This window comes from Hyperoodon ampullatus (assembly GCF_949752795.1).
Source record: "Hyperoodon ampullatus genome assembly, chromosome: 14".
Classification (NCBI taxonomy): Eukaryota; Metazoa; Chordata; class Mammalia; order Artiodactyla; family Ziphiidae; genus Hyperoodon; species Hyperoodon ampullatus.
This window is the reverse complement of record NC_136927.1, coordinates 85,394,194-85,419,210: the sequence shown is the minus strand read 5'-3', so window position 1 is coordinate 85,419,210 and position 25,017 is coordinate 85,394,194. Positions and strand designations below refer to the sequence as shown.

At 47.1% G+C, this 25,017-nt stretch overlaps 1 protein-coding gene across 1 annotated transcript in view; it reads left to right on the top strand.

Moving 5' to 3' along the window:
* The window catches only part of CDH26 (cadherin 26), a gene marked incomplete at both ends in the record, with an annotated part of 29,784 nt that extends 14,188 nt beyond the window's left edge, over positions 1 to 15,596 (top strand). Inside the window, 9 exon segments of the mRNA XM_079719118.1 lie at positions 370 to 526; positions 528 to 652; positions 5,507 to 5,708; positions 5,806 to 6,082; positions 8,182 to 8,259; positions 9,878 to 9,946; positions 13,810 to 13,884; positions 15,367 to 15,454; positions 15,457 to 15,596. Coding sequence (XP_079575244.1) covers positions 370 to 526; positions 528 to 652; positions 5,507 to 5,708; positions 5,806 to 6,082; positions 8,182 to 8,259; positions 9,878 to 9,946; positions 13,810 to 13,884; positions 15,367 to 15,454; positions 15,457 to 15,596 — 1,211 coding nt within the window.
* Between the last annotated feature and the right edge of the window lie 9,421 nt (positions 15,597 to 25,017).

Here is a 25,017-nt window from a genome sequence, read left to right as displayed (position 1 = left end):
TGGATGCCGAGAGGTGATGTGGTCCTGACTCCATGGGCAGGAGAACTGGAAATTCTGCATTTGATACTTTTCTAAACTCTGCCCCATGTACTTCCTCCCTTGACTGATTTGAATCCATATCCTTTCAGTGTAATAAACCCTAACCCTGCATATACAGTTTTCAACCAGTCCTGAGTCCTTCTAGAGAATTATCAACCTGAGGGTGGTCTTGGGAACCCCTGCACTTGCAGCTGGTGTCCGAGTGAGGGTTGCTCTGGCGACCCTAACTTCATACAGAGCCTTGGCACATGGGAGGCACCTAGGAAATACCCACTGAGCAGTTGAACAAATGCACAGGTCAATGCAGCTAAGGTCCCTCTGCCTCTGCAGGTCGCTCAGTGGAACTTTTAATGCTGAGAAGCCTCCCACGTGGTGACTACTTGGTGCTGCTTTTCATCGGAGACAAACAGGGACTTTCCCAGAAGCAGACTGTCCATGTGAGGGTCTGTTCCTGTCCTGGTGGATTCACATGTGCAGAGCCCTCCGTCGGGAGCCAGGCTCCTCCAGGGGGTCCTGGCCTCTCTCTGTGCAGCGTTCATAGCTCTGGCAGGTCAGCAGGTACAGGAGCTATCCTGGGAATGCGGCTCCTCTCCCCAGGCTGTGAGCCAGGGGGGTGAGTCCTCGGGCGTGGGGAGCAGAGGATGGCCGAGGTCGGCGCGACGCCTTTGAGAATGACCCCTATAACCCCTATCACCCCTATCACCCCTATCACCCCTATCACCCCTATAACCCCTATCACCCCTATCACCCCTATCACCCCTATAACCCCTATCACCCTTATAACCCCTATAACCCCTATCACCCCTATCACCCCTATCACCCCTATCACCCCTATCACCCTTATAACCCCTATCACCCCTATCACCCCTATCACCCCTATCACCCCTATCACCCCTATCACCCCTATCACCCTTATAACCCCTATCACCCCTATCACCCCTATCACCCCTATCACCCCTATCACCCCTATCACCCCTATCACCCCTATCACCCCTATCACCCTTATAACCCCTATCACCCCTATAACCCCTATCACCCCTATCACCCTTATAACCCCTATCACCCCTATCACCCCTATCACCCCTATCACCCCTATCACCCCTATCACCCTTATAACCCCTATCACCCCTATCACCCCTATAACCCCTATCACCCCTATCACCCCTATCACCCCTATCACCCCTATCACCCCTATCACCCCTATAACCCCTATCACCCCTATCACCCTTATAACCCCTATCACCCCTATCACCCCTATCACCCCTATCACCCCTATCACCCCTATCACCCTTATCACCCCTATCACCCTTATAACCCCTATAACCCCTATCACCCCTATCACCCCTATCACCCTTATCACCCCTATCACCCCTATCACCCTTATAACCCCTATCACCCCTATCACCCCTATCACCCCTATCACCCTTATAACCCCTATCACCCCTATCACCCCTATCACCCTTATAACCCCTATCACCCCTATCACCCCTATCACCCCTATCACCCCTATCACCCTTATAACCCCTATCACCCCTATAACCCCTATCACCCCTATCACCCCTATCACCCCTATAACCCCTATCACCCCTATCACCCCTATCACCCCTATCACCCCTATCACCCCTATCACCCTTATAACCCCTATCACCCCTATCACCCCTATCACCCCTATCACCCCTATAACCCCTATCACCCCTATCACCCCTATCACCCCTATAACCCCTATCACCCCTATCACCCTTATAACCCCTATCACCCCTATAACCCCTATCACCCCTATCACCCCTATCACCCCTATCACCCTTATCACCCCTATCACCCTTATAACCCCTATAACCCCTATCACCCCTATCACCCCTATCACCCTTATCACCCCTATCACCCCTATCACCCTTATAACCCCTATCACCCCTATCACCCCTATCACCCCTATCACCCTTATAACCCCTATCACCCCTATCACCCCTATCACCCCTATCACCCCTATCACCCCTATCACCCTTATAACCCCTATCACCCCTATCACCCCTATCACCCCTATCACCCTTATAACCCCTATCACCCCTATCACCCCTATAACCCCTATCACCCCTATCACCCTTATAACCCCTATCACCCCTATCACCCCTATCACCCCTATCACCCCTATCACCCTTATAACCCCTATCACCCCTATCACCCCTATAACCCCTATCACCCCTATCACCCCTATAACCCCTATCACCCCTATCACCCCTATCACCCCTATCACCCCTATCACCCTTATAACCCCTATCACCCCTATAACCCCTATAACCCCTATCACCCCTATAACCCCTATCACCCCTATCACCCTTATAACCCCTATCACCCCTATCACCCCTATCACCCCTATCACCCCTATAACCCCTATCACCCCTATCACCCCTATCACCCCTATCACCCCTATCACCCTTATAACCCCTATCACCCCTATAACCCCTATAACCCCTATCACCCCTATCACCCCTATCACCCCTATCACCCTTATAACCCCTATCACCCCTATCACCCCTATAACCCCTATAACCCCTATCACCCCTATAACCCCTATCACCCCTATCACCCCTATAACCCCTATCACCCCTATCACCCCTATCACCCCTATAACCCCTATCACCCTTATAACCCCTATCACCCCTATAACCCCTATAACCCCTATCACCCCTATAACCCCTATCACCCCTATAACCCCTATCACCCCTATCACCCCTATCACCCTTATAACCCCTATCACCCCTATAACCCCTATCACCCCTATCACCCCTATAACCCCTATCACCCCTATAACCCCTATAACCCCTATCACCCCTATAACCCCTATCACCCCTATCACCCCTATCACCCTTATAACCCCTATCACCCCTATCACCCTTATAACCCCTATCACCCCTATAACCCCTATAACCCCTATCACCCCTATAACCCCTATCACCCCTATCACCCCTATCACCCCTATCACCCCTATCACCCCTATCACCCCTATCACCCCTATAACCCCTATCACCCCTATCACCCCTATCACCCCTATCACCCTTATAACCCCTATCACCCCTATCACCCCTATCACCCCTATCACCCCTATCACCCCTATCACCCCTATCACCCCTATAACCCCTATCACCCCTATAACCCCTATAACCCCTATCACCCCTATAACCCCTATCACCCCTATCACCCCTATAACCCCTATCACCCCTATCACCCCTATCACCCCTATAACCCCTATCACCCTTATAACCCCTATCACCCCTATAACCCCTATCACCCCTATCACCCCTATCACCCCTATCACCCCTATCACCCCTATCACCCCTATCACCCCTATAACCCCTATCACCCCTATAACCCCTATCACCCCTATCACCCCTATCACCCCTATCACCCTTATAACCCCTATCACCCCTATCACCCCTATAACCCCTATCACCCCTATCACCCTTATAACCCCTATCACCCCTATCACCCCTATCACCCCTATAACCCCTATCACCCTTATAACCCCTATCACCCCTATCACCCCTATAACCCCTATCACCCCTATCACCCCTATCACCCCTATAACCCCTATCACCCTTATAACCCCTATCACCCCTATAACCCCTATCACCCCTATCACCCCTATCACCCCTATCACCCCTATCACCCCTATCACCCCTATAACCCCTATCACCCCTATCACCCCTATCACCCCTATCACCCCTATCACCCTTATAACCCCTATAACCCCTATCACCCCTATCACCCCTATCACCCCTATCACCCCTATCACCCCTATCACCCCTATCACCCTTATAACCCCTATCACCCCTATCACCCCTATAACCCCTATCACCCCTATCACCCTTATAACCCCTATCACCCCTATAACCCCTATCACCCCTATCACCCCTATCACCCCTATCACCCCTATAACCCCTATCACCCCTATAACCCCTATCACCCCTATCACCCTTATAACCCCTATAACCCCTATCACCCCTATCACCCCTATCACCCCTATCACCCTTATAACCCCTATCACCCCTATAACCCCTATCACCCCTATCACCCCTATCACCCTTATAACCCCTATAACCCCTATCACCCCTATAACCCCTATCACCCCTATCACCCCTATCACCCCTATAACCCCTATCACCCCTATCACCCTTATAACCCCTATCACCCCTATAACCCCTATCACCCCTATCACCCCTATCACCCTTATAACCCCTATCACCCCTATAACCCCTATCACCCCTATCACCCCTATCACCCCTATCACCCCTATCACCCCTATCACCCTTATAACCCCTATCACCCCTATCACCCCTATAACCCCTATCACCCCTATCACCCTTATAACCCCTATCACCCCTATCACCCCTATAACCCCTATCACCCCTATCACCCCTATCACCCCTATCACCCTTATAACCCCTATCACCCCTATCACCCCTATAACCCCTATCACCCCTATCACCCCTATCACCCCTATCACCCTTATAACCCCTATCACCCCTATCACCCCTATAACCCCTATCACCCCTATCACCCTTATAACCCCTATCACCCCTATCACCCCTATAACCCCTATCACCCCTATCACCCCTATCACCCCTATCACCCCTATCACCCCTATCACCCCTATCACCCCTATAACCCCTATCACCCCTATAACCTCTATCACCCCTATCACCCCTATCACCCCTATCACCCCTATCACCCCTATCACCCCTAGGCTCGTCAGAGTCCCAGACTCAGATCACAGGTTGCCACCCTGGTCCGAAATGCTGCCTGCCTGGCAAAGGCAGCTTCTACTTAGTACACAGCAACTTACAGCCATGGAATCTATAGATGGACACTGTCTGAGGGTGACTGTATGGTTTATAATAGCTGAGGGCAGCAACGAACACAAGCTCCCAGGGTTTGCAAAGGCTAACGAGGAAGCTCAATTTTCAAGGAAATAATAAAATATTACTGGTCACATGGTATTAATCAGTTCAACAAATAGTCATCTCGCACCTACTTGTGCCCCAAGCTTCGCTAAGTGCTGTGGCTACAAAGATGATGAAGGTGCCCTTGACCCCTGAGTTCATGGCTGAGTTACAAGTTAGCAGCACAGGATCCTGTTGGCACCTCTGATCTAGAAGAGCTTGTGCACCTCGTTTCCACCTTTCTCTCATCACAGCCGCTCTGCTTTTCCCGCTGAGATGCTATTTTGTGTCTGAAGCCAGAGGCAGGGATGCTCTATCCCAGACCTGATCCTGTGGAACGACGAGCGTGGAGCCGCCCCTGTCCAGGTAGGGGAACTCAGTGCTTGTGTTTCGTGTCGAGTTAGGCACGGCCGTACTGTTCTCACTCACTGTCCTTTCTCATTTCACCATCTCACCATATTTGCGTAGCAAATGGGAAAGAAAGTCCTGTGACAATCGTCCAAGCCCACTACACTGATTTCTCGTTTTAGGGCGTTTGGTTCTCAACGGGGGGCGAGTTTGCCCCCCCTGTCCCCCTGCCCCCAGGGGACAGTGGGCAGTGGTCACCACTCAATTGGGAGTGCAGTGGGGGGATGAGGCTTTTGGCGTCTGGCGGATAGAAGCCGGGGAGGCTGCTGAACATCCTACCGGCCACAGGACAGTCCCCACAACACAGAAGTCACTGGCCCGAGTGTCAGCAGTGCCAAGGCTGAGAAACCTTGTTTAGGAAGAATGGCCTTTGCCGGGTGGAGCTTCTCTAAACGGGGGACACGCTCTGCTCCCTGATTAGGCGAGCCCGCACTGGCTCCTTGGCCGTGGCGTGGGGTGACGTAAGGCAGAACCCACTCGTGCAGCCTCTCCAGCAGGGGTGGCACAGAGAGCCCACTGGCCCTGCAGGGACAGCCCTGGGCCTTTGTCACGGCGGGCGAGTCCTCTCTGCACCTCCTCAGCCGCGAGCGAGGGAGGATGAAACCAGCCTCACAGTCGGTTGTGGGTCAAGGAAGAAGAAGCCCGTGACAGCACCTCACAAGCCTCCAGCACAGGTGGAAGCAGCCAGCGACGGCTGGGTTTTCATACCTGCCGCTTCTGACCCTGGCCCTGCCTTGGCTCCGTCGCTCTCGTCACCAGCTGGGCCATGAGATACAAGCACTGTGAGCGCTCCTGTCTGTCTTCACTTCACTCTGAACTAAGGCTGGTTGATCCGAAAGACAAAAGCCAAGAAATGTCAAAAGGGAACACCATCTTTCACGCAGAAGATTCAGGTTGCCTCATCTGCTGTTGTCTGAGACCTGTACCCTCGGTTTTCTCCTGGAAGGAAGAGACTTAGTGAGATGATTTTGGGAAAAGAGAGTCCAGTTAACTTTGGTCCCTGGCTCGGATAAATAGGGAGATATTCTAAAAGATGATTGGTGGTTGGAGAAGCTGGTGGTTGACCAAGACTCCTAGGGTTCTTCCCACATTTTCTCTCCTCTGTTGGCACAAAGGAAGGGGAAGTAAGAGCCTTGGACCACGCTGAGGATGCACACACCTGTAAGTCCACGTCTGTGCAGGCCTGTGTCCAGCCCTCCCTGTCATGGGGACAGGAAGGCAGAGGCATGGTCCGAACTATCTAGATAGTTGGATTCCCAGAAGGAATACCCCCTGCCCCCAGCTATGAGAACAGCAGCTACCTGTTTTGATTTGTTTGTGTAATTTTAAGAAGGAAACCATCCTGACAAACAACAGTCCTTTGTGGGACAGATAGAATCCCCTGCCTCAGGCAATTCTACTCAGCTCTGATGCTCAACCATCCAGGAAAATGGAAAGAGCTCCTGAGCCAAGGGGCTGTGCTTAGCCTCCCACTTGGTGGGTGGAGCTGAGGCTGCCCAGCTGGAAGGAGGCCAGTGGGGAGGGTGTCTCCCCAGGCACTGGCTAAGGGCACTGCCAGCGTGGGAGAGGTGCTGGTGATGCCTGTTCTTGTTGGCCAGCTGCTTAGTGGTTGTCTTTTTGGGAAGGAGGAGCAGCTACAGAAGCAGAGTGTGTGGAAGGGAAGCTTGGTCATTGCAGGACTAGGCCAGGAAGGTTGGAGGGGATCTGGTGGCATTGACCAAGGGCCAGCTGTCAGAGGGACAAGAGCACCCAATCCAGGACAAGAGGCCTCTAGCTCATCTTGTCCCAGAAGATGTCCTTCCTCTCATCTGCTACTCACAGCCCAGGACACACTGCCATTCCTGCCACAGGGCTCTGAGAACGGGGATCCAACAAACCTGGGTTTCGGTTCCCAAACTGTGTCTTATCAGATACAGAATCTAACCAATCCTTGACTTTCATATATAAAGTGAGATCAATGATGTTCTTTTTCTCTCAAGCTTATTGGACAATTTAATCAAATAACACATGTAAATGAGTCATTACTGGTACATAGTAAACAGTGGCTGCTACTACTAGTATTATTAACAGTAATTACCAATTATGTCTTTGTAGCCATTGGTAAATAAGGCTACCCCAAAGTGTCCACGCTTCTCCGTTATCCATCTCCGTTAGCCTGAATATACCAGCCTGCATTCACACACCGGGGACATTGTACACTCCTGGGGAGACTCCTGCATCCTGGATGCCATCACTGATTCCATCCACCTTGTCCTATTCTGCCGCTGGACACCCCCAATCAGGAGGGTCTGCAACATAGCATAGGGGCCTGCCCTCTCTGTGGGGAAGCTGGTGAGCTCTTAGAGAAAGAAATCCAGCACCCATCAGCTTTTGAGTCCCTCAGTGAATATTTGTTGAATGAGGAATGGATAAGGCTGCACACAGCACTGCCCAACCGTGGTGACCCCAAGAGCCTTCACTGTGGGTCTTAGAAGAGGATGAGAACAGGCCTTTAGATGCCGAGGCCCTAGTGAAACAAGGCTTTTGGTTTTGTTGGTTGGTTTTTGTTTTTACCATCATTTTACATGAAACACTAAACAACAAGAAACTCCACTTCCTAACCAGCAATTACAAAAGCATCCCCTCCCCAAGTATGTCCTCTTGCTTTATAGGGCAGGTATATTTTCCAGAGTCTGGATGCTTTCTGTGATGGCATAGAACGATGCATCCGGGGGAGATGATACTCCTTGCTCTCTGCATTTATTGCCGCCATCTGTAATTTCAGCTCCTGTCATATTTCTTTCTCTGTGTCCCACAGGAAAGGTCATACGTCAGGGATCAGATGTCAGCCCTGTCCATCAACACAGCCGAGGCAGGCGCCAAGCTGGGAGCTAAGGTAAGTGTGGCTCATTTGCTGCTTGGGTTGAAACAGAGGGGTGGCTTTGCTGATGGTCCCCCCGGTGGGGGACACCCTGGCTGCTCCGCCAACCCCCAACCCAGGATGATCCCCTGCAGGCCTGATCCACACCTGCCTCCACCCCAGCCCCACCTGCAAAGGCCCTGGGATTCTGCTCAACCTCACATGCCTTCGCCTCTCAGCTCAGGTGTCAGATGACTCAGGGCCCACATTCCAGTCCGTCCAGTGCTACCATTACGACTTTTTGCCACATGCATATGCCACTTGCACTAGTGTATTAAAATGTTTTTTTCTTTAGATGGACTTGCGTACAAATGAAATACACTTCTTTAAATAGGAAATTTTATATTTCAACTGTAAAGGAAAAACCAGTTTTCTTGTATAAAGAGCAGGTAAGTGGAACGCAGACACAATAGAAATAGAACCCAGTAATTCCAGGTAGAAAATGTGGAAGGAGAGAGAGAGCCAAGCCAGGCTGGCACCCGATGGAGACTTTCTCCTTGTTGTCATTAGGAGTATGGAAGAGGAATTAGAAAGGGACTAATTTTCTTGCTGTGCAATTCAATGTCATTTAAAACCCTGTTCCCAAACTGGCTGAATCTTCCCTTCTCTAAGAGGACGATGATCCCACTTTGAAAAAGAGCGAGTTGACCCAGGGCTGCCATCATTTATTGGGCAGGTGCCTGGCTGGGGTGAGCAGGCCCAGGTCCAGAGGGCATCTGCCCACCAATCCACGCTCCCAGGGGAAGGGAGTGCAGAGACTCCTGGGGGGCTGGCGGGGGCCTCTCTTTCCTTAACTGGTCTGTAAGCTTCCGGAGGCCAGAGCATTGCTCCTGGTAAGCACACTAAGAGCTCTGATCCACTGACCGTGCCCTGAGGTTTGTACTCTACAAGCATAATCCCACTGCATTTTCACCAGACCCGTGCAGGAGGGTATCTTGCTGCCCCATCTGCAGGGGAGGACACTAAGGCCTGTGGCTTCTATTTCTTGGAATGTCTCTGGGTTCCCTTTATGATGTCCTGCAAATAGTAAGTGCACCTGTGGTGGCTGGTTGAGTCGACAGCCATTCACATACTTTCCCTAAGTGAAGTTGTCACTTATGATTTATCAGGTAACCTGATATTTTAAAATCTGTGACAAGACATGAACTATCTTAAAACTGTTGCTAAGGACCATTGCCTGCTTTATTTTCTTTGAAATTTTATTGCATGATTGAAGGGCTTATATTAAAATAATAGAAACCCAAAGCAAAAATTGTCCACACTCCTATCCCTAAATCTAAGCAATTTAATTTGTCTGTGTTACCTTCTAGATCTTGTCCATGGGCATATTCAATTGTCAGGTGTCTATAACGTCATCGGTAGAATGTTAGAATCTACATCTTCAAGTCACATTGGGGCATGCAGTTCCATTTCACTATCATCCCTTTTCCTTGCCTCTCTCCACCTTTCCTTTTCTACTCCCACTCCACCACCTCCCCCATCATAATGCCAGTTTTATTTGCATATGAGTATCTGAGCAGAGAAAGGTGTGCCTTTGTTTTCAACTGGAGGGAGACGTGTTGTCTTTGGAGTTTCCCCCAGCGTTTTCCCCCAGGATTTAGGCGAAATGCTGCCATCTTTGCCAAGTGCATCAGACCAAGTCCACTTTGTGCTGGGGACTCTGGTGAGTTCCACAAGCTCACTCCCTCCTGCTGGGACTTCACTGATGACTGACAGCTGGTTCCCTTGAGAGGCGGCCCTTCTAGAAGATTCTGTGATATGGGTAGAACAAACACATAGTCAGTGAAAACCTTCTCATCTGTCTACCTAGTTATTGTGATCATTGGTTGTTACTGAGTTGTTATTTGATAGTGCTGATCAAATATGACACTTCTCAGAACAGCCACAGATAGGTACATTTCCCTGTGTCCATCTCTTATAGTGATCATCTATAAGATCAAGAGCAATGGCCTTGGCCCTGGGCAAATTCCAGCCCAGTGATTCCATACCTCCTGCCAAAATGAACCCCAACTCCCCTTTATACACTCCATGTACAAATTCTACAACTATGGCTTTGCTTTTTAACATGACTTTTCAGACTCACAAGAAGTTGTAAAAATAGTTCAGAGAGTTTCTGTGTACCTTTCACACAGCTCCCCCCAAGAATAACACTGTATATAACCATCGTATGCTTTCAAAACCAGAAAACTGACTGTGGTACAACACTATTAACACAGGTCTCAAACACAGACCTTATTTGGACTTCACTAGTATAACTAGCTATTATTTTAACAAAAAATTTACTTTTCTGACAAGAACTAAACGAGGTTCTCAAGGTCCAAAGAGCCACAGTTTTTATGATGGAAATTTCTAAAAAATAATTCAAGATCTCTATAATTCATTATCTTTTCTCAGGCTGAGTTTGTGCCAAGATTAAAAATGTGCTCTTCTTTTTTGCGCAAACATGGTGCCATGAATCCTTGAAAGGGCTTGTGTATGATAGGTGTGTCCCTCTGGTCCTGGAAGGGCCAGCTTCACAGGCGTGGGACCCAGTCAGTCCCACAGGGCCCTGTGCTCCGAAGGGCCCTGTGCTTGGTTAGTGCTCTACTGTGACCATCTTGAAATTCTTCACATCTGGACAAGGGGCTCACATTTTTATTTTGCACCGGGTGCTGCAAATTATGTAGCCAGTCCTGAGTCTTAGGGGTTGCGTGCGTCTCATTCACAGACTTTGAGGCCATGCTCATGGCACAAAATGAGTCTTATGGGGATTTTGTGGACCCAAGATGGGGCTTGAAAATCTTATGTTTATTCTCATGCTCCATCCCCACAAAGCAACTATAAAACTCACCCATGGATTTCTGCTATGAACACCTACACGGCTATTGTTAGAATTATTATACCTTTAGTGCAGAAGCAAAAGGCAATATGATTACAAGAATTTCTGGCTATGTGTTTGTATCCTTGGGTAATTTATATGAAACCAATAAACACTTCATTCTTTTTATTTGAATTAATTAATTTTTCATTTTTTAAAAAAATTAGGGTCGTAGCATGTTTTTGATCCAAGAAGTGTGAGATACAAATACCCTCCTCCTGTAAGTACAGATGAAGATGTTATCATGAAAAAAGTTACCTTACTGTCCTGATAGCCATGGGAAGCCCTGAAAATGGGAAACTGGGAAGGGAGGAGGTGAGAAAAAACATACCCAACCAACATCCAAATAAGCCAAAAGAAGTGAATGTGGGAAACAGATGAGAAGTAAATAAAGTACCTACATCTAGACTTGAAAGCATCAGAGTTTTTCAGTCCCCTGGCAAATTTCTTTTGCTGCTGAGAAGCTAAGAACTTGGTGAAGGCCTGAATATTCTTTTGCTTTGATTCTTTACAGATTTATAGAAGTTTTGAGCTAAGGGGGCCATAGAGGCCATCTAGTCCATCTTTTCCCTAAACCTTACTAGCAGCAGAATCCTTCCTTACAAATGAGATCTTACAAAGAATGTCATTATAAATAAAACAGAAAAGAGTTGTTTTTTATTAGTACCAATTTTGAAGTACATTAACATTTATAACATATACCTATTACCAAAGCAACAAATAAAAATAGTGATTCAGTTGAAAACAGCAACAAAAAAGAAGCTAGATATTGTGGAGGAAGTTTGCAAAATTTTACCTTAGCACCTAATTCATTGCCTCACATTGTTGAAATTAGTTCTTAAAGTATCAAGAAAATTTCAATTCATGCCAATAAGCAGTTTCAAATATTTTTTATGGAGCTCAATTTATCATATCAGGTTCTCTTTGATTCAGCAAACAAGAGACAAAAAGCGTCATTCAAGTTTCATAAAAGCAAATTATAAAATTTTTGCTTTTATTAACATGTTGGGGGGGCTCAGTTTAAAAGATGTAAACCCTTCTCCATTATATTAGAAAAATAACATTCAGTATTATTATTAAAATAATTTTCCCTAAAATGAAATTCAAATACTCTTGCCGGAGTATCTTTGAGAACTCATAGGTCCTGGGGACACAGCTGAAGCCAGGGTCTCAGTGCAGAGAGGCTGGGTGAAGGGAAATGGTGCTGTAAGCCAGAGTGGACACACACGGGGCAAAATGCAGCAAAATGCAGCATGTGGTAGGACCTAAAATTGGCTCAAGGCAAAATCGACCCCGAGTTTGGAGGCTGGTGCAGCCTCTTCCAGTGCCCAGGAAGGACCGTGGTGTCTGACCCGTGAGCACATTGGAAGAAGGGCCCATGTCTCTGGGATCATCCTCTTAGAGGCCCATGGGAGCTGGAGGGTGGCCGACTGAGAGCACAGCATCTCTGGGCAGCAGGTCCCCAGGGCTGTTTGTAAGGGTCACCCCTTGCTCTCTCTTTGGCTAAGTGTGTTTAGTTCAATTCACAATGGTGTGGTGTGCTGTGTTTATGTATATAGATAGATATGTGTACAGATAGGTGTGTGTGTGTGTGTGTGTGTATCCTCATGGACATGTAAAATTATTCCAAGCTTTACAATTTTTTTACATACATCTTCTGGAGTGCCCTAAGTACCCCTAAACCCAGGGGTTATCAGAAGTCACTTCAGCCATAAAGCCATCAGTGTTTTAGAAACACAAATCGTATCATGTCACTCTCCAGTTTAAACCTTCCCAACGGCTGGCCATTGCCCTGTGATAGTCCGCAGCCCTGAGGCCTAAGGCCGTGTGGTGGCCTCTGTCCTCCGCCTGTAGGTCTGAGCTCCCTCCAGCCTCCAGGCCTCTGCTGGCCCTTCTTTCTCCCTGGACCCTCTGCTCCTGTCTCCTGGTCCTTCTCCTTAGAGGTCCCCAGGCTCAGGCTGGGTGAGGTCTCTTTTGCACCTTCCACGGTCATCACTGTGTTTCTCTCACCCTGGGTGCTGGCCCTGTGCCTGCATGAGCCCAAGAGTGAGGCTGCCTTGCCTTACCCTGTGTGGGCCTGACTTACATGATGCAGCTGGGGAATCTGTGGGTTCCCAGGCAGCCCCCACATGGTGCACGCTGAGTCCATCTCCTCACTGCTCTAGCCCACTCCTCAGCCAGTACCCCAAGACCCAGGTCCATGAGCACTTGCCCGGTGAATGAGTGGAGGGTGGCACACCCACTACCACACGTGAGGTGCGGCTGACCCAGCAAGGGCAGGAAGAGGAGAAATTAGAACCTGGGGAAGAGCCATGCGGTCGGGGGAGCAGGAAGTGGGATGAGGTTCCCTGTGGGAATCAACTGTTTGCTAAATCTCGTTTGTGGAATGGTCCCAAACCCCACTGGCCAGGCTTGCTCGGCTCACTTCTTCCCTAGAAGCCAAGGCGTTGAAGGTTCTATCAGTCAAAACTGGCAGGGCCTGCCCTCTCTCCCACCACACATGTAGGTGACATCTGATCAAAATGCCCTTGGCCCGCTGTCCCTCAAGGAGAGCTCTGACAGCCCTCCGCCCAGTGGTGGCCCCCTGTCTGCTGGCCAGAAGAGGCCATCAACTTGGGGGGAGCTGTGAGTCCTTGGTGGTGTTAGGACTCTGCTTCTTTGTTTTGTAGGTTTACCTGGATACTGTGGTGCCCAGAGGACCCCTGGAAGTGAGGGTACGAGTGATGGCAGGGATGCTGAGTCAGGTAGGAAGGCCTCTCCTTGCTGGTGAATGGGTTCTGCTTCCCCATCTGGCCCCACACTGACCTGGGGCCACTTCCTCCTAATCACTGTGTCAGTCAGCTTGGCTGCATAACAAAATACCACAAACAGGCAGCTTAAACAGCAGACTATTTTTCTCACAGTTCTGGAAGCTGGAGGTCTGAGATCAGGGCACCATCATGGTCAGGTTCTGGTGAGAGCTGTCCTCCTGGTTCACAGACGGTCACTGTCATGCTGCGTCCTCATGTGGCAGAGAAAGAGAGAGCAAGTTCTCGGGTGTCTCTTCTTATAAGGACACTAATCCCATTGTGAGGACCCCACCCTCATGACCTCATGTAACTTTAATTACCACCCAAAGGCCACACCTCCAAATGTCATCACATTGGGGGTTAGGGCTTCAATACAGGAGTTTGGGGGGACACAATTCAGTCCATAGCAAGTACTTTCATGGGAATCCTCATTCCAGGAGCATTTCTGCAGATCAGCACAGCCTCAGACAACAGTGAATGGTCTCTTTCTGTGAAATTATGAAAGATGTGGGTTGACTGTGCTGGAGGGAATTATTGGACAATAACATTGTCTCTCCTGGAAGGTTCCTCAACACAGCCACCCTCTATTCTTGGGCAAATTAAACAGTGATTTGGGAGTTGGGGCAAACGCATGGGTAGTTTAAATGGAAGGGGCTAGAGCAGGTGCTGTGGAGAGACGTTCTCTGTGTGTGCCTGCCCCCACCCCACGCAGGGAGGGACACACACAGAAGCTGCAGGTGCTGCTTCCGACCCTAAGGAGCCCCATACGTTGCAGGAAAGTTGGGGCTCAGACCTGTGAAATCATAAGTGCAAAGGAATAGATCAATGCTTGTTGGGCGTCATCTGCCAAGAGCTACTTTACTTGGCAAACTCGTGGATGATAATCACTGCGTACCCGGCCCTGTCCTAAGGAATCGAAAGGTATTAACTCAGTTCTTACATCAGCCCACCAGGGCAGGTTCTATTATTTTCCTTATTATAAATTGAGGAGGGCTTCCCTGGTGGCGCAGTGGTTAAGAATCCGCCTGCCAATGCAGGGGACACGGGTTCGAGCCCTGGTCCGGGAAGATCCCACGTGCCGCGGAGCAATTAGGCCCGTGCGCCACAACTACTGAAGCCCATGCATCTACAGCCTACGCTCCGTGGCAGGGGAAGCCACCACAACGAGAGGCCTGCGCAATGCAACGAGGATTGGCCCCTGCTTGCCGCAATTGGAGAAAGCCCACGTGCAGCAAAGAAGATCCAACAAGCCAAAAATAAAATAAATAAAATAAATAAATTTATTAAAAAAAAATAAAAAAATAAAATAAAATGAGGAAACTCAGGGACAAAGAAATTAGGTACCTCATTCAAGACCAGTCTGTAGAAACGTCTGCGACAGTGGGGACAAGGCCCTGCCCACCACGGCACTTACCTTCTCTCGTGGCTCCCCTGCAGCAGCTCGGTGGTGCTGACATCCCCAAGGGAGACCCTGGTTACCCACCTCGCGCCTACGCAGAGGAGGGCAAGTGTGAGCGAGCAGAGACCGCAGTTCTCTCGCCTCCGAACATGACCTGTCGCCCGACTTGCTGGACTCTGTGGGGCCAAAGGCTGCTCCACTCGAAGAAATATATTCTAAGTCAGGTTTTTGTTTCTTAAAAACTGCATATTTTGGTGAATTGGAATAACTCATGAAGGGGAAATCACTATTCTAGAATGTTTCTTCCTTACTTCCTTTTTTAAAAAATTACCTTCTAGTTCTTGAATGAGGTTAAACTGAGTCTGGATTAAATGCTTGGACATTCGCAGACCAGACATCTTGAACCAAAGTGAAACAGCAGGTTATACTTTTTAAAAATTCGATTTGTCAGGCAGATTTTCTAGAGAAACTTGAATTGTGTAATTCCTTGCTTCAGCTCATGGAAGCAGCTCATGGCTGCTCATAGCCCAACTCTGAGGGTAAATAAAATATAATCCACTGATTACCCCCAGCTATTTGGGAAAAACTGGGGAAACAGATTTCTTAAGTGCTTATTTAAATTTCTATAATTATGATTCTGCTTCAGTTTAAGTAAAAAATAAATAAGTAGGGAAATGTTTTCTAGAATATTTGTGATCAGTATTTTTAGTGATTTTTTTAAACATAAATATTAACCCCATTGTACTTTTTGAGTAGATAAATAGATAAATATTTTATCATGAGAGAAATGATTATACTTAAAATTTATGAGCAGTACATACTAAAAAAACCAAACTGACATAATTTAACTTGCATGTATTATGTAAGTAAAATAACTTAGGAGCCTTTGAGTGAATACATTCTGATTAAATTTTATCTATGCACAAAACCACAAACTTTAATTGATTTCTACATGTCCACCTACTGCTAGTGTAAATTGTGGGGGAGGGGATAGTTTCCTTTATCTAAAAAAATGTAAGTAGTAGGACATGTGCCCTATATATACTCAGTTTTCTTGTCTGAGTAGATAAGAAACTGGTTAAGCAGAATTTTAAATGCTACCAGGACACTTTAATGTATATATTAGATATCTAAAAGCCTGTGGCAAATTCTAAAAAATTTATATAATTAATGAGCATAGTCTTTTGTTAGTCCCCTCTTGAACCTGAGGGATAAATCAGGAGAAGCACATTTATGTCAAATCAGTGAAATGCTATATTAAACCTAAGTTTTAGCTGACGCAAGCTTAAAACTTTCCTTTCTTTTTAAAGAAGCTATGCAAATGCTTACTTTAAAGAGATCTCAAGAGTTTGTACATAGTTATTTCATGTATCACCTAGTGCTTTGAGTAACTGAAAAAGAAGAAAAACCATCTCCAAAGCACTGGAAAGTCTAAAGCTGACTCACAGTTGTGTAGAACAGCTATGCTAATGCTGGAATGATTCTGAGGAGAGTATAGGACATTTTCTGGGTAATTCAGGATAACAGTAATATCTTAGGACAGTATACTTTTTGAGTCTGAATGGTTGCTAAGGATCAGTAGGTGGTCACTGGACCTTCCTGGATCTGAGGCAAGGGACAGAAAACTATGGCCGTGGGGTAGATGTGGCCCACCGTCTGTTTTTGTAAATAAAGTTTCATTGGCACACAGCTGTGCTCATATGTTGTTTAAGGGCGTCCATGACCCCTTTGTGCTGCCATAGCAGCACTGAGTAGTCACGATGGAGACGTATGGCTCACAAAGCCCAACACATTTACTTCCTGGCCTTTTAAAGAAAAAAGTATGCTGACCCCCTTGTCTAAGGCATTATTTTTGGGAACCCCACATTGTAACAAATGTATTAAGATATATCCATACTCTGTTAAAAACAAATACATTGCCATACAATTAGGGAAGGTTTTAGATAAGTTTGCTTTTGGCTATGGGTAACTTGGCTCATTTACTAATGGTTATGAAATCTTGGCAGTCGTTGTGCATATTTGTGAATTCTTGCATTATGAGGCTCTCTCCAACTAATTGTTCTCAAAAGTAATAAAATACTCATGAAAAATTCATGAAGCCCAAATTTAACAGTTAGCAAGAACAAAATGTTATATTTTGTAGGTATTTAATTAGACATGTATTAATTTTGATTTTGCTGCTTTCTTTGTGTATTTTGAAGCCTATATATATGTTTTCGTAGGTCTCAAGCCTTTGCGATATATTGTCCAGTGGAGACACTGGCCCTGTTGGCATTTTATGAAGCATACCTGGCATGTAATACTTTGACTCTTCCCTTTAGATGCCAGACTATATTATATATTATCACCTGTCCCAACTGATGTCTGCAGGGAACATTCTTGGATGTTGGCCGGTTCTCCCCACAAGTTCATTTTCAAGTCTGTCTACATGCTTAGAAAGGTTTCCATTAGAAACATCAGCACCAGGAGGTTTTGGAAAAAAACGTTAGCCTCCAGTGGAATTTATGTACACTCATGAACTAAACAAAGCCTTACTAATGGCAACGAAGAAGGCAATAGAACAGAAATAGTAAATATTTTCCTAGAAAATGTGATTTTATTAAGAACATTAGCCTCCAAATTACTTAACAATCCAAAGATAGCTGCCATCTCATAAGTTAAATATTTATTTTGCATTTTATCAATTTTGGGTTTCCATTTATATTAACGGTCTCCTTGGCTTTATGGAGTTTTTCATCAGAGGAGTTTGTTTTACTTACTTTTATGATTTACTGAACACAGAAGCTATCTCGGTTGTTAAAAACTTTCCCAAGTGAGGGACTTCCCTGGTGGCCCAGTGGTAAAGAATCTGCCTTCCAGTGCAGGGGATGCAGGTTCAATCCCTGGTCGGGGAACTAAGATCCCACATGCCGCGGGGCAACTAAGCCTGCGCACCACAACTAGAGAGAGAGAAGCCTGTGCATCGCAGTGGAGATCCCACGTGCCACAACTAAGACCCAACGCAGCCAAAAATAAATAAATATTTTTTAAAAAACTTTCCCAAGTGAAACACTAACCCAGGAAATCTTATTTTATGTACTTGTAAAGTAGGCATAGCAACAGTCCCCTCAAAGATGGCATGTGGGCAGAAGACTGCAGACCTTGGGTAGTCATTGTCTCTCCTGAAATGTGTGTGTCAGAGGCCAAACAAATCTGCCATCAGGAAGAAGGAAGAAGAGAAGGAATGCTGGAGATATAAAAACAGGAAAGACTAGTCCTTTCATTTTTCCCAGCATGAGGACACTGGTGCTGGAATGGCTGCAGCAACTGCTAATTGTCTCAATATCTGTCACCTCTCCTTCCTCAATAAAAGAACCCTGAATTATTGGCCATCGAGAATGGAAATGACATTTCCCACCCTCCCTTGCAGCCAGGTATGGCCATGTGACTACGTTCTGCCAATGGAAGGCAACTTCCAGGAAGTGTCCTTGAAGCATGGAGATGTAGACTCATCCCTTCCCCCTCTTCTCTTCTACTGGCTGGAATGAGAATGTGATGGCTGGCACAGGAGCAGCCATCCTGGACATTGTTGTTAGAGCTGACGCATGGTACACCAACAGGATAGAAGGGGTGGAGGTCTCCGACACCGGGGAGCCCTACTGGACCCAAACTGAAAGAGAGTTAAATATGTCTTGTTCAAGCCAATGCTATTTTGGATTTTCTGTCACTCATGGCCAAATCTAATCTTAACTGATACAAAATATAGGACCAAGATAAGCAAGCTGTAAGTAGCAGAACTGAAACTTGGGGCATTGGCTTATGGATGTGGTCGGGGGCAGGGACTCAGATACTGGGGGCTAGAGGACAGGTGACCCATATCGTGCAGAAATAAAGCATTTGCTAACAACTCTCCTCTGCTGTTTTTTGAAAAGCAACCCTTGCTCTGAACAAGGATTGAGGAAGGAAATGGTAGGAGAAATTCATAATGTAGAAATGAATTAGCTGCTTCTCACTGCTTATAGCAAAGTCCCACAAAAGAGATGGACATGGGTGACTGCTGGTCAGGGCAGGAGTGGCATGAAAGGTAAGGCAGCTATGCTCATGGAGACCGTCTCTGCCTGAAGCCCGCAATCTAAATTGACTGAGAACTGGGTAATTTGGAGCCTTGCAGGGTTGAAAAAAGCAACCGCTGCATCTCTCAGATGACATCAATCATTGAAAAGGTTCTGTGCAAAGCAGTGCACTTAGTGGAAAATAAAACCAGTGCCCCGTCCTACCAACTTGTAAGCCTTGTGGCAAAAGTCACTTTAAGGATGTTGCCTTCCTACCCAGGCCTGTTGCTTCGGGTGACTCAAGGTGGGCGGTACCATTGTGCTCAGGGACAGGAGACGTTGGCCAAGCAAGCGTGGAGGCCAGCAAGGACAGGCCAGACGCTCCAGGGTTATAAACTGTCTCAACAGAGAGAGCTGGCTGGAAACAAATAGATCAGAAATCTTTACGTTTCTGAAAAAATGCTTTGCCAAAGAAACCACAGCCTGGTCTGAAAAAACCTGGGATTGTTCAACCCCAAAGCAACCCCTGAAAACAAGGAGCAAGCTGTGAAAACCATGCAGGTCCCAGGAAGGGCATCCCCTCCGGTACCCACGCCAGTCAGCTGTGACAGGGGAGACAACAGCAAGCACGCAGGTAGGGGCCGGGGGCAGCGACGGCTGCAGAGGTGTCTTCACTGTTCCTGCCTCCCAGGATTTGCTCATGTGTATGGATCAATGATAATTGTGTTTGTTAGTTTGCTTTTCTCCAAATGGGCATTTTTATTGCAGGCGTCTTACTGTTCTTACTTATCTACCTTATGTTGGTGTATTGGGAACCAGGAACTTATTATTTAGTTTGTGGGTTGTAAAACCATGAAGAATCTCGTCCATATCTGTTGGAGAGGACTGTGCTTTACCCTGGGATCTTGGATTGTGAGCCAGGTGCAGTAACTGGGTGGGGCTTTGCACTTGGTTCCGTTGGGGGGTGTGTGGGAGGGATTCTGTGTGTAGAAGAAGGGCGAGCACAGATATGTGGGCGGCCAAAGCGTGGACGGCTGCGGAGACTACTGTCCCCCACCCCCATTGTCCCTTCTTTCCTTCTTCCCCAAGTTTGAGTGAGGGCTACGGCTTCCTCAAATGAAAATGACATTACCCAGCCCTCCTTGAACTAGATGTGACCAGGTGACCATGTTCTGGCCAATGGGACTCACATTGCAGAAGCAGAAGCATATGTGCAGATTCTGAGATGGGCCCTCGAGGAGAACAGGGATGCCTCTTTCCAGCCCTCTCCTCTCCCTGCAGGCTGGAACATGGCTGTAAAAGCAGACTATCAGGGGACCTTGGGAATGGAGGCTTCCGACCATGGGATTATGTGTTAGAGCCTCATCCCTCACCCTGGAGACCATGAGAGCCTGAATCACCTCACTTTTTACAAGAGGGAAATAGACACTTGTCTCTATTTATTGGGGGTTCGTGTTCTGTCATTCACAGCCAAACTTAGTACTAATTAACTCAGGTTATATAACCTAAAAAACAAAGCAATAAATAGAAAAACCATTGACATAACAAAATATGTGCATTATGCTTCAGAGTAATTACCTTGTTTAGTTAATTTTATTCATTGAACAGATTTTTTCCATTATGTTCAAATATTTGTACAGTGAATGTTTCATTCTTCCCTGTGCTGCATGATGGCTTAATATAGTTCTAAAATTATTTTCCAAAATGGCTGTCACTACCCTGTGACAAGATTCTTTTAAATATCCTTTTTTTCTGTCCACACGGTATCATTTTGAGCTTGGATCTGAGTTTTGGAAACTGCCAAAAGTCATGCAGGGCCTCGCCGGGTAAGCAGGTCGGGGATAAGCCTGAGTGACAGGACCGTGGGCTGGGAATGGGGGTGTAGCCAGAGGATGGGGCCCAGAGCCTGTAAAACGTGTGAGCCCATGGGCATCGCCATGCAGTTGGGCCCGGTGAGCTCAATCAGTTTTATTCTTTAGTTCTTGCTTTGTGATGTTCAAAACCCCCTAGGATTCTGTGGCAGAATGAATTCACATACCTGGAGAGGTGGTGTTACCAGGATGCTTGTGTTAACCAAGATGGTGCTATGTCTGGCAATCAGGAAGATCCACACATAGATCTGAACCCATGAAGGAGGCCTTCACCAGGGAAAGGTCGGTGAGCATTTCCCGGGTTTGAGGAATGATATCGCCAAGGTCCACTGTTCATAGTCTCCAGACCCTGCAGTTTCCATTTTAACTAATCATTTACATAACTAATTGAGGGAAAAAAAGAATGATTTTATTGTTATTCTTGTTCACATCGTCCTAATGACCCTCCTCCAACAGCTGAAATTCACTCTATATTTCGCAGTCTCTGTGGGGAGAAGCCCAGTTTAATGAAGTCAGCAGCCACTGAGAGCTCTAGGAGGCTGTATTTTAAAGGCTCCTTCCACAGGCCAGTTGTCCCAACCAGGACGATTTTGCTCCCAGGGACCCTGGGTGATGTCTGGAGACACTTTGGTTGTTACGACTTGGGAGAGGGTGCTCCTCGCAAGGGGTGGGTGGAGCCAGGGATTCTGCTACACGTCCCACAGGGCACGGGATGGTCTTCACAACAGAGAATGGTCCAGTCCAGAAGGCCAGCAGTGCCAAGGTTGCAAAACCCTGCCATAGACCCACTCAGCCCCCCTCTGAAATAACATTCGGATGGCAAGAAGCTAATGTTTTAAAAGAACTGTTTTAAAAGAACTTCCTCTCTGAGATGAGCTGAGAGACATGATATTAAGCAGTGCAGTAAACTGTGTATCTCAAGGGCTCCCTCTGGGCCAGGGCTGCCACCCTCACACGACTTACCCTGGGTTGACACTGTCCTGTCATCAAAGTGGTCTTAAGCCACTGCGTGCAGGGACTGAAAACAGAATAAAGATAATTAGACAGGAGTTGCTTGCCCCTGACCAAAACGAACCTAGAGTAGACAGAACTCATACGGTAAATGCTTTCAACCCAGAAAAATGAACTCACTGTGCTAATCACTATGCTTAACAGGAAGTCTACATGGAATCTTTAGAGTCCTCAGAGCCCAGAGGCAGGCACAGGCCCACAATGGGACACGTGGTCTGAAAAAGGGTCCGGCTCCTGGCTATGCAGGGCTCTGCCACCCCCTTGCTGGAGACTTCCCCAGTCTGGGCATCAACATCTACTTGTAAGACTGAGGGTTCATTTTGATGGATGGTTTTCCCACCTGAGTTCCCCAGAGTCTCAGCATTTTCAGGGACATCAGTGTGACCCAGAATCAACTATGGCAGAGGAACTTTGGTCTGTTGGTATTATAGGTATCTGGCTGAATGTCTTTCCACAAGCATCTCTTCACCCTTCTTCTGGGAAAGCACATATGGGAATTCCTATGGGCAGTTCCCTTTCTCTTCATCCCCTGCTCACATGGGCTCTAGGGGTAGATCATGAATGACCTAAGCTAGTTAGCATAGCAACCATAATTGGCTCAGAGATGTGCGTGTCAGCCAATCTGAGCCAATGAGGGTCAGGCCCAGTTCTACTCAAGTCTTTGGGTAGGGCTGGAACCTGAGTGGGTACAAGTGCAGGGGCAGTTGCAGCCACTTTGCCACCATGAGGGGAAGCTGCAGAGCTTTGGGGGCAGAGGGCACCACATCAGGCAGTATGCAGGGGAGCTGAGATGAGAGAAGGACAGAGGCTGGCTCCTAATAACCTTGCTTTGGTCCTGCACCCAGTTGTGACTCCACAACTTCCCCTGGACAATTACCAGGGCCTGTACTGATAAGGTTACTTTTGTGCCTAATTCAGGTTTTTAGAAACCAGCCTGAGTAAGAAAATTTTCTCAAATGAAATGACTTGCTTCAAAAGTTTTAACTGGGAGTCAAACTTTCCCAGAGACCCCTCCTCGTGGGCTACTCCCCCTGCTTTGAGTGGCTTAAAGGGATGGTGTTGTTGAGTTGGGCCACAGCTGACAGGGGCTGCAGCAGAATACTTATGAGGAAATGATGAAACCAAGACTAGCAGAGCCTGAGAAATGGAAACACCGGGCTTTGACCCAAACATCCCCTTTCAAGAAAGTTCTTTATTGTCACTGAGGTTTGAGTCTCTATATTTGTGCATGTAATAGATGTCTCCTCCTTAGAAAGATTTGGTTATGGATTCAGGCATCTGAAATTGAATACTTGAGAGTTAATTGAATTTAATTAATTATTTGTAAAAACTTCCTCAGGTTCTTTAGATGAAAGGAAGGTAATATTCATGAAATTCTGTTTGTAATTTCCCATCTGTTGCATTTTGTGAGCAGCTTTGCAAGATATGCAAGGTTCTTTGGAAGAAGGTCTGAGGGAGAGCAGGAAGGGGACAGGTGAGAGGGCTGCATGATTCCTGCCCTCACTCTGGGTGTTCATCAGGGGCCGGGAGGTAAGCACTGTCTTTGTCTTTTCACCTTCCGGATCTGTCTTTTTGAAGGTTTTATCTCCTACTTTGGAAGCATATTAACTTTATCATTTGATTTGTAAATCAAGACCCCCAACAGACAGCTGTCTGCTTCTCTTAGCATTTTATTTATTTATTATTTTTTTTTTTTTCTGTACGTGGGCCTCTCACTGTTGTGGCCTCTCCCGTTGTGGAGCACAGGCTCCGGACACGCAGGCTCAGCGGCCATGGCTCACGGGCCTAGCCTCTCCGCGGCATGTGGGATCCTCCCGGAATGGGGCACGAACCCGTGTCCCCTGCATCGGCAGGCAGACTCTCAACACTGCGCCACCAGGGAAGCCCCTCTTAGCTTTTAATAACATTGGTGACATGGAGTGGAAGACTTGACTCATTCTATAAGTCAGTTTTTAATATGAAACAAACATTGAGTTGTTCCTCAAAAGCCGTACAGGCTAAGAACAATTTTAAAATAATTTAACAGTATTATAATTCAATAACTATAATTGTTAAAATGCTACCATATAGACCTGAGTGTTGCAATCAATGGGAGAAGTTGGAATCAGAAATTAACCCTGAAATTAATTTCTATGTTAGGGAAGTTAGTGTAAGCAGCTTTAACAGATAAATCCACAAATTCCCTTAACCCAACAAAGGTTTATTTCTCATGTAGGCAAAAGCCAGTAACTGTACAATTTGGACCTCCAAGTTTGCTGTGGCAGGGAAAAGATGAAGAAATCACAGTGGCTCTTAAATTCTATTGGCCAGAACTTAAGGGAGGCTGCGAGATGGAGAGGAACACATGGATACTGAAAGCACATTACCTCTCCACCACCGTAAGATGGATTTCTATTCTTGTGTTTGTTAGTCAGAAACTAAACTTGAGACTCTGATTGATTGACTTAAACAACACAATCTAATTCAATCTTTTTTTTCTTTTTTAAAAATTTATTTATTTATTTTTGGCTACGTTGGGTCTTCGTTGCTGCGCACGGGCTTTTCTCTAGTTGTGGCGAGCGGGGGCTGCTCTTTGTTGCAGTGGGCAGGCTTCTCATTGCGGTGGCTTCTCTTGTTGCAGAGCATGGGCTCTAGAGTGCATGGCTTCAGTAGCTGTGGCTCATAGGCTCTAGAGCAGAGGCTAAGTAGTTGTGGCGCACGGGCTTAGTTGCTCTGCGGCATGTGGGATCTTCCCGGAACAGGGCTGGAACCTCTGTCCCCTGCATTGGCAGGTGTA